The sequence below is a fragment of the Cebidichthys violaceus genome, unplaced genomic scaffold, assembly GCF_023349555.1.
Source record: "Cebidichthys violaceus isolate CVI_PGR_0920_01 unplaced genomic scaffold, fCebVio1.0.p SCAF_37, whole genome shotgun sequence".
Lineage (NCBI taxonomy): Eukaryota > Metazoa > Chordata > Actinopteri > Perciformes > Stichaeidae > Cebidichthys > Cebidichthys violaceus.
In genome coordinates, this window is record NW_027176561.1 from 1,950,973 (window position 1) to 1,968,552 (window position 17,580).

The 17,580-nt window shown below is 42.8% G+C and overlaps 1 protein-coding gene across 1 annotated transcript in view; it reads right to left on the minus strand.

Annotated features, from left to right (window-relative positions):
• LOC137884250 (zinc finger protein GLIS1) overlaps nucleotides 1-17,580 on the minus strand; it is a 66,748-nt gene that overhangs the window by 5,721 nt on the left and 43,447 nt on the right. The window contains exons 4-7 of the mRNA XM_068725980.1: nucleotides 13,344-13,505; nucleotides 10,053-10,163; nucleotides 7,227-7,368; nucleotides 3,583-3,763 (exon numbers count right to left, since the gene is read on the minus strand). Of these exons, the coding sequence (XP_068582081.1) occupies nucleotides 3,583-3,763; nucleotides 7,227-7,368; nucleotides 10,053-10,163; nucleotides 13,344-13,505 (596 nt within the window). The remainder of the gene's footprint in view (nucleotides 1-3,582; nucleotides 3,764-7,226; nucleotides 7,369-10,052; nucleotides 10,164-13,343; nucleotides 13,506-17,580) is intronic.

Sequence of the window (17,580 nt, forward strand, 5' to 3'; positions counted from 1 at the left end):
CGACCATTAAGCCCCTCTGATGGATGACGGGGGCGTCTTTGGCACAGATTGGTGGGAACACTTCTGGTTCTGGTTAGCAAGCTAAAGCTGTACTTGAGAGACAGACTAAAGCATCCTGGCTAAAGCTAAAGCTAATCCAGCCCTGCAGGGCCAGGTGTGAAGAGCTCAGCCAGGGCTCTGGATGTTTTTTGGGACCCGAAAGCTCCGCGTTAGTCCCAGAAAGATGATCGCCCTGCTCAAAAACAAGGAATCCGTCCTTAAATCACCGTCCTTCTTGGGAGGAATTTGACAGCAAATCATCTGAATCTTTCCTGAAAGCTAACCGTTTGTATAGACGACACATTAATAACCGAGCACCACAAAATGAGTGACTGACCACAAGCTGCCACGAGCGACAACCTCAAAGATGTTTTTATTCGGGCTCTGAGATTGACGTTCACTTTCTGGATCATTGTAGAGTGATAATGGCTGGAAGACAGACCGTGTAGAGTTACGGGCCTTGAACGCCCCCCCCCCCCCCCCCCCCTTCAGAACAGGAACTCTTAATGTAGCTCTGTGCCGTCTCTGCCGCCACTCTAATTCAATTAGCCTGTGTCAATCACTGCTGAGGTATCAAACCACCTCAAACTAATATTTGCGGAGGGGCTCTAATATCAATACGCAGGTAAAGGCTGTAGACTCTCCCCTTCGCAATTATATAACCACATATGGCTGAAGCAGTGAATGACAACATTTACCACCCATCTCTCCGAGAGCGCAGGCCGCCACGGTCGAACAGCCATCTCTATGAGAGAGGCCCTACATTCACATGCACTTGTGCCACGCCGATTGCCAAATGTATTTGAACTGGCATATTTTAATATTAGCTTCAGAAAAATGACACTGGTATTTACAAAGTAAAAGGAGTCTAAATGGCCCATTTCAGCCAGAGTAAACACATTAAGCTATGAGGTCAGAGGCTGCCACACTAGAGGCAGGTTAGTTTGATAATTTTGTCAAAATGTTTAATGTCCTGCTAAACCGTTTGGGAAAAACAAGTGCGGTGCTGATATTGACTTTGGCAGCAGCCTGTATACTCAAGGCTTTAAACATGTAAATCAAATGCTCCATCTTCAGGCAAATGTGAGTAGACGTTTCATGCCCGGCTGGTCGTGCCGTAGGTCTGCCTGCCACAACTCGCTTTTTTTTTACTCCTTAACCCCACCCTCTGTCCACACTGCGCGATGAACAGATATGGCACTACAGTACGCGTGTGTGCATTTATGACTGCTTTCAAGCATCTTGATTTGATGAAATCTGTAAATTGGGAAACTGCGGCAATTTGAATGCATTGTCATCACGTCACAAGTATGTAGGAGCTTAAAGGTTGGGGAAGGAACACGGTAGGTTACTTATACGGCATAATAGGCACTTCAGTTACATAACGAGAAAAAAAAAAAAAAGGGGGGGGATTCTCACTGCTAACCACTTACATTCTCACACACGTACACACAATGTTCAGATGTTCCTCATCAAGGACCCGAAAGGCACAGACCCACGCCTCACATCCAATAATGTAACCCTGCCAGCTCAACCGCCGTAACAGCGTCCCCTACTCAGGTCCTTTTCACTTTCCATTTCTCTCCTCTCGCTGGTAATTGTGCATGCCGCAGAGAAGGAGGCACTGAAACCGCGAGGTAATTTCAGCGTTCGCCTCCTGCTTTCAAGGCTTGAAACAACACATCACCTTCCAGATGCTTACGGGCCAACCTGGCGTCTCCGAGCGGCACTCGGACGCTTACATCCAGACGGTTTCGCTGCGCCCGGCCCGCTGCACTGTTTGTGCTGGAAGTGGAGCAGTCTGCTGTGCCTCGCACCCCAATCACACGCAATCATGTGTGTTTCCTGGATAAACTGAATGTAAACTCCTCTCACTCACACACAGTACATATACATGCAAGGCTCTTAGAGTAAGAAAGCCATCAAACCTCATTCTGTCATACGTCTGTGCTGTATACACTAGCATAAAAGTGTATATACACACACAGACACCCGAAGAGCGGACCACTGAGTTAAAAGAAAGCATGTTTACGTAACATGATAACTTTTGTAACACAGGGTTTATGAGGCTTGATTCCATCCACTCTTTCTCAATGTTATCGCACCGTAAAAGACTGTTTTCCTTTCCTACCTCCCTGGTTTTCAGCACATTGTTTAGTACAGTACACACTGTGCCTCCTGACGACACTCGCGCTCTGTAACTCTGCTCTGCTGGCTCTTGGGGGAAATCATCGGCATTAATAGGAAACATGCTTTGCGTCTCACACACACACACGAAGAACAACACAGACACACGTGAAAATAATTCAAGTGTCCTTGAGCAAGACAATTGCACGTCTATATGTTGCAGGTTTTGCACACACTCTTGGATGCTCTCTGGTTTCTAATGTAAGAGGTAGCTGAAAAAAAAATGTGTTTTTCTGTATTCTGTTACAGTCAATTCATTTCTTCATGCAATTTACAAGAAATCTAAAACAGGACTCCTTTTCTTGTTTGCCAAAGATGTAGCAATACTGGCACACTTAATAAATAATAATAAATTGTCTCTTTAGTTTTATTGCTTTGTCTTCAAAAGTATCCCCAGTGGTACTTATTTTCACAATTGTCTTAAAAAATGCATCGTCTTTTAAGATGGCACAACTTAATGCAGTCCATTGCTTGCATTTGACTTGTTTGGTAATGTTTTCCGTTTTCAAATTTGTTGATTCATGTCATTTGAGGATAAAACACCAAACCATGATCTATGACAGTTTGCGCTCATTAAAGTGCAAATCATGTCCGGCCAAAGGGGTTTGTTCATCGCACTGATGCTCTCCTATCCAGTGGAGATGGGGGACCTTATGAACACCGACTCCAGTGTCAAAAATAGAGTTAGTGATGTGTCACGTTGACCCTGTGGTGACCAGCACAGCCCCTCTCCCCACGAGGGACGTCTTAGGGGTTTTGGAGTCGAGTTTGTTTCCAGTAAGACGGCCAAATGGGATCGTCAGCAGGACTGAGAGGCTTAACCTAACGTGATCTAAGTGGGTTCGCCCTGCGGGTCTGCCTTGATTCAGGAAAATAAATAGGTGAAGAACAATGGCAACGCAGTGGGTCATTATCAGTGTTAATAATCATTACACTATTAGTGTGATTAAAAGAGGAAGAAAGTTGGGTTTTTATAATTATACGGACACCTACATGTTAATGTGTGAAAATTGTAAATGAATCATGTTTTGTTCGAAACCAAGTTTTAATGTTCTCGTTGATCGTTTTACTAACTTCAGCTTGAGAAGTTTAACCTCACCAGTCTGTGATGTCACATGACTTTACCACACATATTTGAGTATAAGCATATTTGATCATCAGAATGGTCATGAGACAAGACTGTGACAAAGTACATGACTGTTAGTAGAATTTTCCACTTATTAATTGGGGAATGTGCACTAATACCAGATTAAATGTTTGTATTTCCCACCCTTTGTCTCCCTCGACAGTGACAGGGTAAGTATGACGCATCACAGATGAGAACACATCCATGTTTCACATCCACCGAGGACTCACCCGTCTCTCGCGCTGTCCATGGCAGCCAGCGGGGACAGGTGATGAGGGCTGCCGAGGTCCCGGTCCAGTCGGTGCTGTCGGGCGGGCAGCTCAGCGGTGGAGACGGAGGTGTTGTTGGGGGTATCGGAGAGGAGCTCCACTGAGGCGCTGTGATGGGGGGTGCCGGAGCCAGCGTACAGGCCTGAAAGACAAACAAAGCTAATTCAGTAAATGTGCCAAATAAACTCAAGGTTCCCTGCGCTCCACCTTTCCTTCGAGCAAATTAAAAGCCATTTCATGGCAACGGGATTTTGTTTTGACAACCTTCAACCAATCAGAGAGCTTTGTAAAATAAAATGCTCTGTGTTTGCACTGTTTGCAATTTAGGGTACATTGTTTGTGCTGCCACGGGGATTGGCCTCGTTTGTCCTTTCAGCTGTTTGCTCTCATTAAACAATAATAAACTAAAATGTTACATGTGTTTGAATGATGACTTTGAACACAGGGAATGTAAAAGGGGGAATATGGTTCCTGTATAGTATCTGTTTTATGTGTTTGTGCATGTTGACAATCACAGTTATGGTCATGTTAGTTAGCACATGCAGGCGTATATGTCATGTATTTCTGCATGTACATATGACGTTATGATTAACATTTTGTTTACAGTGGAATGTGGGGGGGGGGCATCATTTTCATGTGAGGCTGGCTGCATGATGCCAACCTTTCTACTGTTTCAAGCTGTGGACTCTAATACAACATGGATCATTTTTCCTATTCTGAATGCATTGCAGACTAGGGCTGCAACTAATAAATATCACTATATAGATTTATGATATTTTTGTTGTCGGACCAATAGCCCAAAACCTAAAAGTAGTCATTTAGCAGACTTATGAAACTGGTAAAATAAGTATGTATCTTAGCATTTAGGAAGCGGCTAGTGTTCAGCCATATGTGCTCGAGTACAATTTCCCTGAAATCTGTGTCAATTTGTCAGCACATTGTGCATATGTCTACCAGTACTTGGAGCTGCACTTGCATATATCAATCAACTAATATGCTGTAAAACATCTGATATTTCCATCAGTTCCCTCTACAAGTTGAATCTGTTGTTGCTCCAGAGAGACGACTGACAAATCATAGTGAAAACAAGAACTAGAAACCAACTATTGTTAAGAAAGATAATACTGGATCTCTACTTGTTCTCCCAAAACAATAAATCTACTCTCTCCATCATCTGCTCCGTTTATCGTCTGATTTCTTTCCCAGCATCCAGGAGGAGAGCGACGCGCTGACGTTCTGGGGCAGTTAACCAGCGACGAGAGGGGATGCCGGGAGGAGATGAAAGGAAGGAAGAAAAGATCGGTGCTCCTGGTTTTGCCGTTTCCAGGCCCAGCTGTTCTCAAGTGGAAGCATGCTGGGGCCTGATCTGACAGCACTCTGAAATGGTTACAAGCTTGATTCATTACCCCCAAATCATCAATCACAGAGCTTAAATGTTTTCCCCTTTAGCCCCAACATCTGCTACCAGACCGGCAAAAACAGTCGACAAATAATGGCTGTGATTGCCTCAATTTCATCGCTAGTTCCTTGTGGAGGGAGAGTGAAAGGATCTGATGGTACTGATGGGCTAGTAGAGGATTATGTTCTGAAGATGTTGTGTATTGGCTCTGAAATGCTTCTGGTCAAATTCGGGAAGAAAGCTCTGTGTGAGAGAGATATGGAGAGGTAAATCAGCCTTTCAGCATAATAGCAGGAGCATGTAAACTTCTGCATTAAAGCTATGATAAATCCTTCCTCTGGGTAATCTGTGAACACTCTAATTATGCTCCATAAAACAGAGAGGAGCTTCTCGTAAGTCTCGCTGCAGCCATGTGAATAAGAGCAGACTTAAAACCGGCGAACGGGAAAACTAATTTATCTCTGACTGGAAGCGTGACTCATTTTCTGCTCCACAAGTGTTAATGATGGGATATGTGCCCACTTTGCTCCACCTCTTCCATGCATCCTATTGGCCCTGGAACAAAGTGAAACTCATGTAAATCGGGATCCCGAATGCCAACATGCAACATCTTTGCTTGCCTCGAATAACACTGCATCCCTGAACGCTTTGGCATCGGCTCACGAGTGAGCTCCTTGGGGCTTTAAACCATTTCAAACAAGAGAGCAAGCAACATCCACTCAGAAACAGAGGGAGGCCGAGGGGAAAAAGCCAAGACTCAGAGGCCCGGTTCGACATTCAAAGACAAGTTGAGAGTACACAGTCGTCAACGGTGCGCTGAGTTCCAGCAACAATAACAGAGAGCAACGGGGAGACTGGATAGAGTACAGGCGGAAAACAAGGACAGATGTGTCCATAAAATGAGGGAGCAGCGGGGAATCTCTCTCTTGTCTTTAAGATGGTTATACTCTATTTATCTCTCTCTTGTTTCCAAGTAGTGTTGACATTTGATGACGGTCAAATTCATCAATTAGAAAAATGGAAGTTTAGAGGCCACATGTGATGAATAAAAGTTTCCGTTTGTAGCGATTTGTAATGGATTTTGCAGCCTTTGCATGACAAGATGACAGGTTAACATGATATGGTTATAAAATACAAGCCAAACAAACAAAAGTGCCAGGTTGTTAAGACTTCCATTTCAACTTAAGTAACCAAATAGCGTCCAAATAATGTTGACATAAAATGGGTATAAGCAATTAAAGATAAGTTATAGTGGTGTAATTTGTTTGCGTTTGAACAAAAGGCGCCATAAGTATGAATTTTACTGCCTGATGGCACAAAATTATCATATTACATCTGCAGCAATGTTGACACGGCTGCTGATGACCACCAATGACTCAGTGATTGCTTTGCCAGGTGTCGGGATTTCTGGCGGTCATACTGGCCTGTTCTTCTGTTTTGGAACAAATACTCCCTGGCCATCGACATTTTGAGACACGGCCAGTCTCTTGCACTCACATTTTGAATTGCTCAACCACAGTTAATTGTGCTACTTCTGGTATCATATGGCATGGTGTATTCAAGCCAAAAAGGAAATGCTAAAAGATGTATTACTCATTAAAATGTTATATTTAGGAATTGATGCCATAATTGACATAAATTATAGCACTTTTTGTGAATGGAAGGTGTCACAAGAGACTTTAAATCAATATGGATTACAGCATAGACGCTAGATTTGTGGTTTGAATTATTAAAAATGTATAAGACGTATATGATATAAATGTATTAAAATGGGAAGTTTACGATAGTAACTTTCGATCCACTAAAAGGTTGGTTTGCCCTGTTTTTTTTTGAAAAATCTAAAAATAATCATTTTGAAAAATGGAATGTGAAGTTCTACAACAAATACTGTATATAAGGTCCCTTTTGAGTTATATGGTTCTTCACCTATGTAAAAGGACAAAACTGTTATTTGGTTAAAATAATATTATATGGAATTGGGAGAAATAGCGCCGACCCAGGACCAATGGCTAGTAACTGACACATATCTTGAGACAGAAGAAGCCAAATTGGAGGAGAGCTATGGGAAAAATATCATGGAAGGTACACAGAGAGGGACTAGAGACTTTTGTGCTGAAAAAAATATCAGATTACTCAAAGCCTTGATGAGGGGAAGAGGTTCCATAATCAGGGTGTTAGATGACAGAGCAGCATCCTGTGTGTGCACCTGTGAAGATGTCTTGGCCCAGTCCAGGAGAACGACCATCTTTGCCGTTGTAGAGGTGCTGCGAGGAGGCGGAGCTCTGGAGGTGCTGCATGGACAGACAGTCACTCAGGACGTCCTGCTCCAGGTGAGGACAGGGCCGAAGCTGTCAATCAGAAAACACAAGAATAAACAGAGAATGTTTACAAGAGACGATGCTGAGTCACTCCATCTGGTTTGAAAGATTACACAAGGACAAAACACATGCAAGATTACACAAGGACAAAACACATGCAAGATTACACAAGGACAAAACACAGCCTCAGTTTTGTCTATTTGTAGGCTGGACCCTATGTGGGGTGTGTGTTTTTTTCCGTTTTGTTTTCCCTTTTTGTGCAATAACGTGATAGTAATGTTAATTTAAAACAGTAACACTACAAATACAGAATACACTGTTAGTTAGGGGGAACCGGGGGAAAGATCACACACTCTTTTTTGAGTCATGCGTTGGCCTTGGACATTGCGGGTAAGTGATCGCTGTACCAACTCAGAGCCAATGCGAGATTGCTTCTGTTTCTCTCACTGCCAACAGTAATGGGGGCAACCGAAGACACATTTCAGCTGGAGAGTCGCTCACACGCAACGCAGAAGAAACCTAAACCTAAGGAAACTTGTGTCAGTTGGAGAAATGGGACATCTGCCTTATAGATCAGTGGAACAGCTGACCTGTTGTATACATCAGCGGACGTCTCTGTAATAAAACATTACAGTTCCTGAGGTACACACCAGGCCTGAACTAACAACAACATATTTCCTTTACTCAGGAGATTTACCTTCATAGAACCTGTAAATCCAACCCTGGGACAAGTCTATAGCTGATTATCTAAAGTAGGTAGAACTAAAGGCATTTTAAACCAGCAGTGTGTTAAACAGCATGGTGTGTCAGAATCAAGATAGTGACTAGTGAAAGAGGAATCTAACAAAAGACTCAAAGACATCTATTTGGCTCCAACATGTGGGCCTGATCTAGGACAGATTTACGAAACATTTATAAAAGCCTGATATGATCATTCTTCTCCAACATGTTGTCCACAAACTAATACAACATCAATGAGCCACAATGTTGCACTGGGTTCTTCAATAATGATGAACAAACGCGTAATTACACTAACTAACTAACTAACCACCATTATAATTAAAATCTACCCAGTTTACATCATTATTTATCATTTAAACGTTGATCAAGTAAGACCAGATATTTCAATCATATTCAGTTAACTCCTTTATTCTTTAAAGGATTTAATTTAATTAATTTAACTTAATTTAAAGGGTTCAACTGCGATATAATTTCATCTCATTTATTATGCTTTATTCACAAAGAACATATTAACTGTCTTAATTTAATGATGCGTAAATGTCAACTTAGGAAACATTAACGTTATAACTAATAAGATAAAACTTAACGTTATAACTAATAAGATTGAACTTAAGAACAACTGTGTAATTAGCTACTAATCATTTGACTCCATCATACTTGGCTTCAGTAAATCAACATATAAACTAATTGTAAATCTAGTTTTTTTTCACCATGATGTGATATTAACCATCTTGAATAATACACATTTTTTATATATATATATATTAGTAAGAAGCGATTCTGTTCACCAAGGTTTTAACATCCTCATCTCAACCCCAACAATCTGCCCACCTGTTTCTCTGTGGCTGTCCGTCCGTCCATCCACAAATCCAGCCTTTGTTATTCCACAAAAATAAGTTCCACATATTATATTTTGTGGTTGGAAACATTCTTCAGCATGATCACAACAATCTATTCTACCCTCTGATTTGATGAGCCAAGTGGACGGACAACAACGTTATCTGTGCGTGACTTACATCTTTTAAGAGCTTCTGCCTGTCACAGATGATTCATTTTTTCAGCGAGCATCATCCACGTTATGATTTCACACTTAGATACTTAGATACTGTGTGTCAGTAAATGTGTATGTGCTTGTTCTCTTTGGGATCCTTATGAATACCCTGCAAAAGATCCATCACATGTAATTAAGGCCTGTTCTCCACACAGCGACACTCCTAACAGTTTTTCTGGGCCGCTCCAAGAGTGCAGTAAGAGCGTTTGTTTGACATTTGTCCATAACATCTGGCCACTGGGGTATTCCGCAGCACAGCTTATTAACAATGCTACAAGCACACATGTGTTTCCCTTTATGGCGCTAAGCAAAGAAACACATCATCCAGACTGCCACTATCCAGCCCCTTCCACAACAATGAGCCCATTCTCTGTTATTTACCCGCTTCCAGTCAGGGAAAGAATGGGCTTTTGACCATGAACACGACAGAAATGTGGTCAAACCTGATCTATTGTTGGGGAAACGATTCTCAAAGACACCCCTCCACCCGGCCTCCCAAGCCCTCAATTAAGCCAACTAGATGGAGCTGCGGATAATGTAGATCAGAACAGGAGAGATTACATGAAGTGGTCCGTTTGTAAGACCTACCGTGCTGACTTGAATTAAGTCATGCAGGAAGCTGATACAGTAACTCTTGAGCAGGGCATTGCAGGGATCTACTCTGCATGATATGCAGGCAAAGCCAAACACACGTATGTATTATAGCAAAATGAAACGTAATAGATAATGTTCCTTTAATTCATTTATTGTTAAGTTAGAGACACATAATGTATCTCTCAGTTGGTTTTATTTGATAGAAGAAAAAAGTCAAATATCAAGTTACAGATGTCGAACAAATGACATTCTACTTGACCACACCACGGTGTTTTTTCCTTGAGATCTCTTTTCTCATTCCATCACTCTCTCGTAGGAGGTGTCTTACCTTTCTACGCACCTGTTGCTCTTTGGCCGAGTGGATCTTGACATGTTTGCGTAGGGAGCTGGGGTCTGTGTAGCGCTTGGTACAGCCGGGGATCTGACATGCGTACGGTTTCTACAAGCAGAGAGAAAAATATCTTTCACACACCAGGTTGAAGTGTGCAACACATTTAAATAAACATTATTATAAGGACAGAGACACATGGAATAAAGTTGGACAGTTATTCAAGAAGACTTGACAGAGAGTCTGATTGCAGCGGCGGGGCGTAGAACAGGAACGTCCAGGAATTACTACATTTTTTTGTTTTGCCCAGTAACTTTATTGTCCTGTTCATGTCTCTCCTCCTGGCAAAGTAGTCTGCCAGTGGCGAGGAGTGAGCGGTACGTTCATAACTACCAGCCAGAACCAGCTGTGCATTGAGAAACTAGAGAGGAAGTAAAAGTAGGTGCTCTTGTAGCCCAACAGCCAATCAAAGCAGTGGGCGTTCCTGTGCTCCGCCGCGGCTGCAATCAGGCTACTGTCAGAAATTGGGAATTTAGTGTGTGAGTATGCAAAGCGTATACACAGGAAGTTGGAAATCTGTTGAAGTAAAGGCAAAGTTCAAGTCCTACCTTTCAGCTGAGAATGACAGAATTTGAAGTAAGAAGAAGGGGAAAAAAGCATGAAAAAGAAAAAAGAAAAGATCTGTTATAATATAACAATATCAAATGATCTCCCTGTAACGTTTATCATTTAAATCCAGGACCTTGAAGTGTTTGTTCTGTTTCACTTGTACAGTAGGTCTATTCTGTTTTTCTCCGAGTGTAGTAACGAACCCCCTCTCTTGATACAGACAACAACGCGGCATGATTAATGTAACTACTTGACAATGTGTGTAATGTATGTCAGCTATTATATAGTAGGACATGGTTAGTCGTTTTTTTTACACAAATAAGGAAATTAAAATGTTCTGCATTGAATATTGTGGACCAATGAAAAAAATAATTTGTATTACTATTCTAAACCTTCAGTGTGAATGCTGACATACAGACCAGGTTGTAAGGACAGAGATGTAAGATTAGAGCAACAGACAAAACGACTGCACTGTCATGGAGTTTCCTCATCATTCCTCATTATTCTCATTAACCAAGCAAATATAGCTTGTAGCTAGCTGATTGAGGGATTTTTCCCCTCACATGCAATTTTTTTTTTTTTTTCTTTCATTCTCAGGAATATAAGTTGGCCATTAAAGTGTAAGGGGATACGCGTCTTTATTAGCTCTGCCTCCAAACTCAACCTTCTCTGTAAATAAGCCATTGTTATTGCAAGGCGCTTACAGTGCCAGTCATCTCCACCGTGTTTGTTTTGCCGAGCAACGCACCGAATACAGCGCAGAACCTTGAATTAAAAAAAAAATAAATAAAAAATAGCACAACTTCTGTGTAGAACAAATACCATTAAAGCTTGAAAATGATTTTCGCTCAAAGTGTTTTTGGCAGGGCAGGCGGCTGGGCAGGCAGAGTGAATACCTTAGTGGGGTGTTAATGTGAAGCTATAAGCATCAGGGTCCCAGATTAGCTGTATCACTTGCCCTACTGTGGAAAGAGTTGGTGGTGAAGAAAAATCCCCAAATGATAGAATAACACAAGTCTGCATTCAAAATTCTGCTTCAGTAAAGATTCTCAGTGATTTATTATAACGTGTACCAAAAGCATTGGCGGCTGGCCAGTGATGGAAGGAACACAGGGGGAAAATATTCTGGAAATATAATAAAAAATACAGTTAAAATCAATATCTCTTTCAATTAATGTTTCGCAGAAAGTGATGAATTTGAGAATTTATGGAATAAAAAAATTCCCACTGTTTGTTTACAGCTCTCTTTCTACTTGCTCAGCATCACTGAGGTTTTATTCTCTTTGGCTTCTTCAGTACTTGCTCATAGAGCCTGAATCCACCTTAGAGTGAAGAAGAGGAAAAATGGACGCCCTCTGTAACAAACCGACTGTTGCCATACGACTTAAGAGTAACCTGTTAACAACTTTGAGGCCATCAAAATAGTTTTTGAGGAACACGTTATTATATTGTGATTTATCTTGTAAATAATCTTCTTAAGAGCTGTTTGGAGAGTTTTGTTCCGTCACTGAAATGTAAATATGGAATCAAATCGAGGTTTTAAGGATAGAGGGTGTCGTTTGTTGCTCTGACCTCTGAGAAAGAATTGTTAAATTTCTACAAATCAATAAAAGTGAACTGACTTACTATGGCTCTGTGGAAGCAGAGTATATAACATTTACATTAATTTAATTTTGCATTCATATAGACACGGGCTTCACTAACTGACACGCAGGTTAGAAAATGTATATAGTATTTTTGACAGACTCCTTCTAATACTTAAAAATAACATCGACGATATCCAGGGCTATGGTTGACATCATTGTTTTGGCCGGTTGGCTTGAAGCTGGTTCCTGTATAGTACCTTTTAGGTACCACAGATTATGTTCAGCAAACAAGCAATAATCTCAAACATGTAGATATTGACGTTAAATAGTTGCTGAGAGAATAAAGTACTTTGAAATGTTGAGGTAAAACGATCAAGATCCCTGAAGTGTGAAAAATAACAAATACCTCAATTGTAACGTAATTTGAGCAAAACAAGTTATTTACTCTGTAGCTGCGTTGGCGTGCAGATGGTGATAATAAAGTGAGGTATTGCTGGGGTTACTGAGACATGACGAGTGGCAGCGATGGCTGACGCAACCTTTCCCTCCATGTATACAGGTCAGAGGAACAGGCGAAGCTCTGTGTGATCTCGCTGCTCCAATCCAAGTCTGTTACGGCGCCGAGCTGCGACTCGGCCTAATGGAGCTGATCGTTTAATGATCTGTGGCGTGTCACTGCCAGCGTGGAGAGAGTGAGAATGCCACACTGACAGCAAATTAACGCACAACACTGTCGAGACGTGGAAATAGCCGTTGAAACTGAATGCTGGTGTAGAAGTGAAGGAGGGTGTGAGCGCACACCAGACACACACACACACACACACACACACACACACACACACACCGAGCGGACATTCGTTGCTACTAACATTTTAATTTTGCTTATACTCTAATCCCTGAGTGGATTTGGTAGAAAATAAATGCAGCTTGTACCCAACACATGCAAACATTTATAGACCATAATTTCATGCAGCCATGCCTTCTGCAACACAGCGCCCACCCAGACTATTTCAACTGGTGGCCCAAGAGAGGTTAACATGAATCTACTCTGTTGAAATATTGGGAGGTGAGACAGAGCAGAGGCTTTGTTTCTGACCGTGTCCAGGTGAGTACGCTGATGCTTGGCGCGGTCGCTGGAGTTGCTGAAAGCTTTCTGGCAGCCGGGGTGCTGGCACAGGTACGGCTTCTCTCCTGTGTGGCTCCTCAGGTGGATCTTCAGGTTCTCCAGACGTGAAAATGCTTTGTTACAGCCCTCGAACTGTGGGAAAAGGGGAAGACGGCACACAGCTGTCACAGGAATGCATGATACGCGCACAAAGACAACCACAGACAAGCAGGTAAGCACCGGACCCCACAAGGAAATAAACAAACACCCACATGCAGGCGCACACACACAGATGGAGACGCACACCCACACACTCAATCAGTGTAAAGCTGGCATATTCTGGTAAAATGTGGGCTCTGTATACATGTGCACTTCTGTGAATCAGAAAGAAGCTGTCCCACTCTTTCCCAAAGTCCCTTGATCACTCGCACAGCTGGAGGAGTTCACTCTACACCACATATTCATCACCAGCTATGGAAAAGTGAGAGATGCTTAAGAACATGGGTGGTATAATTGCGAGCATTTTTTTCCATGGCTCTTGAATTACGTAGCCAATCCGGGGACCTCCGTTAAAAACCGCATCCACTCGAAAGACAGTGGCAGCCTCGAGGCAGGTGTGCTGTCACGCAATGCCGCTGCGTCTAAATTGCAGGGGAAACTGGAGTGTGCCGTACGGCGGCGGTTAATGGGCTGTAATGCATAGCACGAGATAAGTGTTCTGTTGTGTATAGTGCATTAGACTGACAAGTGACAGCGGCTGTAAACAGGCTCATATCCGACCCAGCTTGGCCCATTTGATCCAAACCACTCAGCCAATGAACACCACAGATTTGTTAACATGTGAATGATTCATGAGGCTTCTCGCATGTCCACTCCTGCTCTTAAGCAGAAAACACGGCTGATTGGTTGATGAGGCGGTCCCATGTCAAGACCCCCTACAGGGGCTGCTGTGCAAGGAGTCACGAATTGCATGAGTGCATAGTAGTACGGGAAGCATAGCTCAATGTTACTTCTATCTACCTAGGGTTAAAGTCATTCAGGTATTCAGCAGCACCTGGACATCAATACACCGAGACTGTCACAGAGCACAATAGGAGCAGGTGAAGAGCTCATGTTAGCATCCTTCTTCTTTACAGCCGCTTGCCTGTCACCCTATAAGGACTTCAGACGGCTTGTATGACTGTACATAAGAGGGACACAGTGGAGACAAAAGTGTTCGGAAACAAAAGGCAGTGTGGAAGATGGAAAAGGGAGGTCGCTCCACGAACAGTAATAGAAGTGTGAACTGGTTAAGCAAATGAAAAGCAACTATTAGCGCTTTTTTTACCTAAATGTTCCAGGAACCGTGGAACCAGAGGAACTAAAAGTCCCTTTTGTGCATTCCTGTTTGCATCTGAATAACTGTAAAGATTAGACAAATTAGATCGATGACGAATTTTTTAAAAAACAACGGCTTTACTCATTCTATGTCCAGAACCTAAATATGAGGTTCAAAACGAGAGAAGAGAGAAACAAGGAGCCAGGAAGGCATTCAGTCTGATAAAAAACAGGGGTGCAATTACTCTTATTCCCCTTAAATGTCGGACAATATCTTGTAAAATAACAGCTTCCCCACTCTTAGATCTTACCCAACACCAATTTCTTGCAAAGGGCTAAGCTGACCTCCGTGCAAATGCAACTTAATTTACAAACTGCTGCGGAGGCACCGCGGTCTCTACTGTCCATTGTAGCCTGACCTTTAGTGAAGCCTGCTGACAACAGGTCGGGTTACGGCTAAGGAGAGAGTGACACCATTCTTCTAATAGGCCTTCAGCTTCATCTAGGCTCAATACTCATCCCTGGTCTCCTTCATTCACTCACACAGCACAGGCAGGGCCTTCTATTCACCGAGGCTCCATTTAATATAGGCGAAACCTAAGCCAGTCATGGTAGAGCCGTGTTGGGTGACCAGGCTGATCTGTGGGTGCATGTGTGGATCCGTAAGAGAGTCTTAATCTGCCCGATTGTGGCTACACGACGCACATCTCCTGAAGTTTGTAAAACCCTTTTAAACAATTTAAACTGAGCTTGTGAAGTTGTTTTTACTGAAAACGAAAGTGGGCAAGCGTATGTGCAAGTAAAAAGTATCAGTAAAAGCATCATCAATGTAAGAACCTGGGTAACTACAGTCTGAAATCAGCAATGTTATGATTTGAATGAACTAGGACTAGAATGCAGTGTGAATAAAACACTTCACCCCGAATTCATCAGCACACTAACATTCTGTCCCGGCTTCATCATACACTCGTGGAAAATGTCTTGAAGAGTTCAAATCGCACCGTTGTTGTATAGGCGGAAACATATTATTCTAAAGTCTTGCCAATCAAATGCTTCGGATGGAAACGAGAGACGCAGCGAGGGTGGGAAAGTTTAATAAAAATCTCAGCGCAGAGGAACATCCACACTGCCGTACCCGTCATGACAGACGTGGTCCATGCCGACTGCTGAAATGCGGCGCCGGGCACTTGAGTTTGGAAAACAAACACGGCTATTATTGACGTGCCAAATGTGTGTATTTATGTATAAGGGAATAATCACTCTTTCATTGCTTTCTTTTCCGCAATACAAATTTGAGGCTAAATTATAGTTACGGGTCCGTGGAGGAAACCGTGTTAATCGCGTAGAGCGTATTATTACTCTGGAAGCAGGACTAGCAGGGAGACTGCCGAGTGTGAGGTTTTCCTGCCTGCTGGGAAACCGAGAGGCACTGCCACCCCGAGACGTGGACGTTACCCAGAGCCCTGCGTGAAAAATGTTATGCTGCAGTAAAAATGCTTTAGCGGGGCCAATCTGATGGTTAAATTACTTCTTTCAGTGAGTTCATGGACTGTCAAAAAAAAACTACTTAGGTTTGGATATTTGAAAGCGTGCCGTTAAATCCAGTATTGCTCCTGCTATTGAAGGAAAGTGTTTGAACAGTATTCATGTGGGCAGTTTGTAGCCTTATTTTGCTAAGAGGTGACCTCATGGCAGTTATACAACCCAATGGGATTGATTCCAGCTAGATTGACCAAAGTAAAAAATATAAAAACCTAAAAATATAATATATGTGTGTTAAAAAGGCATAAATGTCAGTAGGTTCCCTATATCGCCCATGAGGAGCTACTTAAAGCATAATCTGTTTAGAAAGAAATAAACACATAGGTTAAAGTGGAATGAACATGGAGTTGTGGAGGCTGAGGCACAGGACACAGGATTGATTTTACCATCGATATTATCTATGAAAACAGTTTAGACAGCGCTAATCACATTAATTGCTTTAAACATGTTTAGTTTTCCTCTCTGAAACCTCCGTCTAAGGTAAACCGGCAGATCGCCGCACGAGTGGGGCGGCACTGGCGGCGTGGAGGGATTTGAGCCCTGTTTGACACCGTCTCACTCTTGAGTAGGGGGGTTCAGTGGCTCGGTAAACATTCGGGATGACAGCGGGGTCTTGACACGGCTGAAGGGGGCGAGAGCGGGTTGAGAAGGCGGACAGGCAGCTGATCACAACAGACAGATTATGGGCCCAGCATGCAGGCTAGTGGAGTTGCGGCGGGCCTGAGGCTTTTATGGGAAATGACTCCTGACTGGCAGCAAAAATGGCCAAACAGTTTTGGGGCTAAAAGGCAGCAGTGTGCGGCTCTCTCCTCACATGCGGCGGCTCATTAGCAACCTGCAGGAGCTGTGGAAGATGGAAACAAACCAGCCGTTATGGAGGGGTGTCGGGAGGAAATATGGCTGCTGACATGCAGGGCAGCGATCTGATTAAAAGCGTTAATGAATGGCATATGAAGAGAAATGCAGAGAGGGGAGAGAATCAAAAAGGTAGAGGTTCTTCACTTTGGAAAAAATAAATCCTACTATGATCCTTGTAGCCAAGGTCATCACCTACAGGAGGCATTCCCCCCCTCAAAGAATAAGCACCAGGATTCTCTCATCCGACAGTCAAGCTCCTCTGGCGGTTGCTATAGATGCTTCAACACTAAAATATCTCTCTGGCCCCGGGCAGTACTTGTATATCAGACCACTGACTAATGATGGGGCAATGGAATACAACTGTTTGGCTGCTTCATAGCATGACATTCACTATTACTCACTTTCAGAGGAAGAAAAAGGTTCTCAGTGCCTAAAAGCCTCCACCAATTATCTGCTGTGATTAGTTTTACCTATTATATCCAGGCTCCTTTACAACCAAGCCTGACAGACA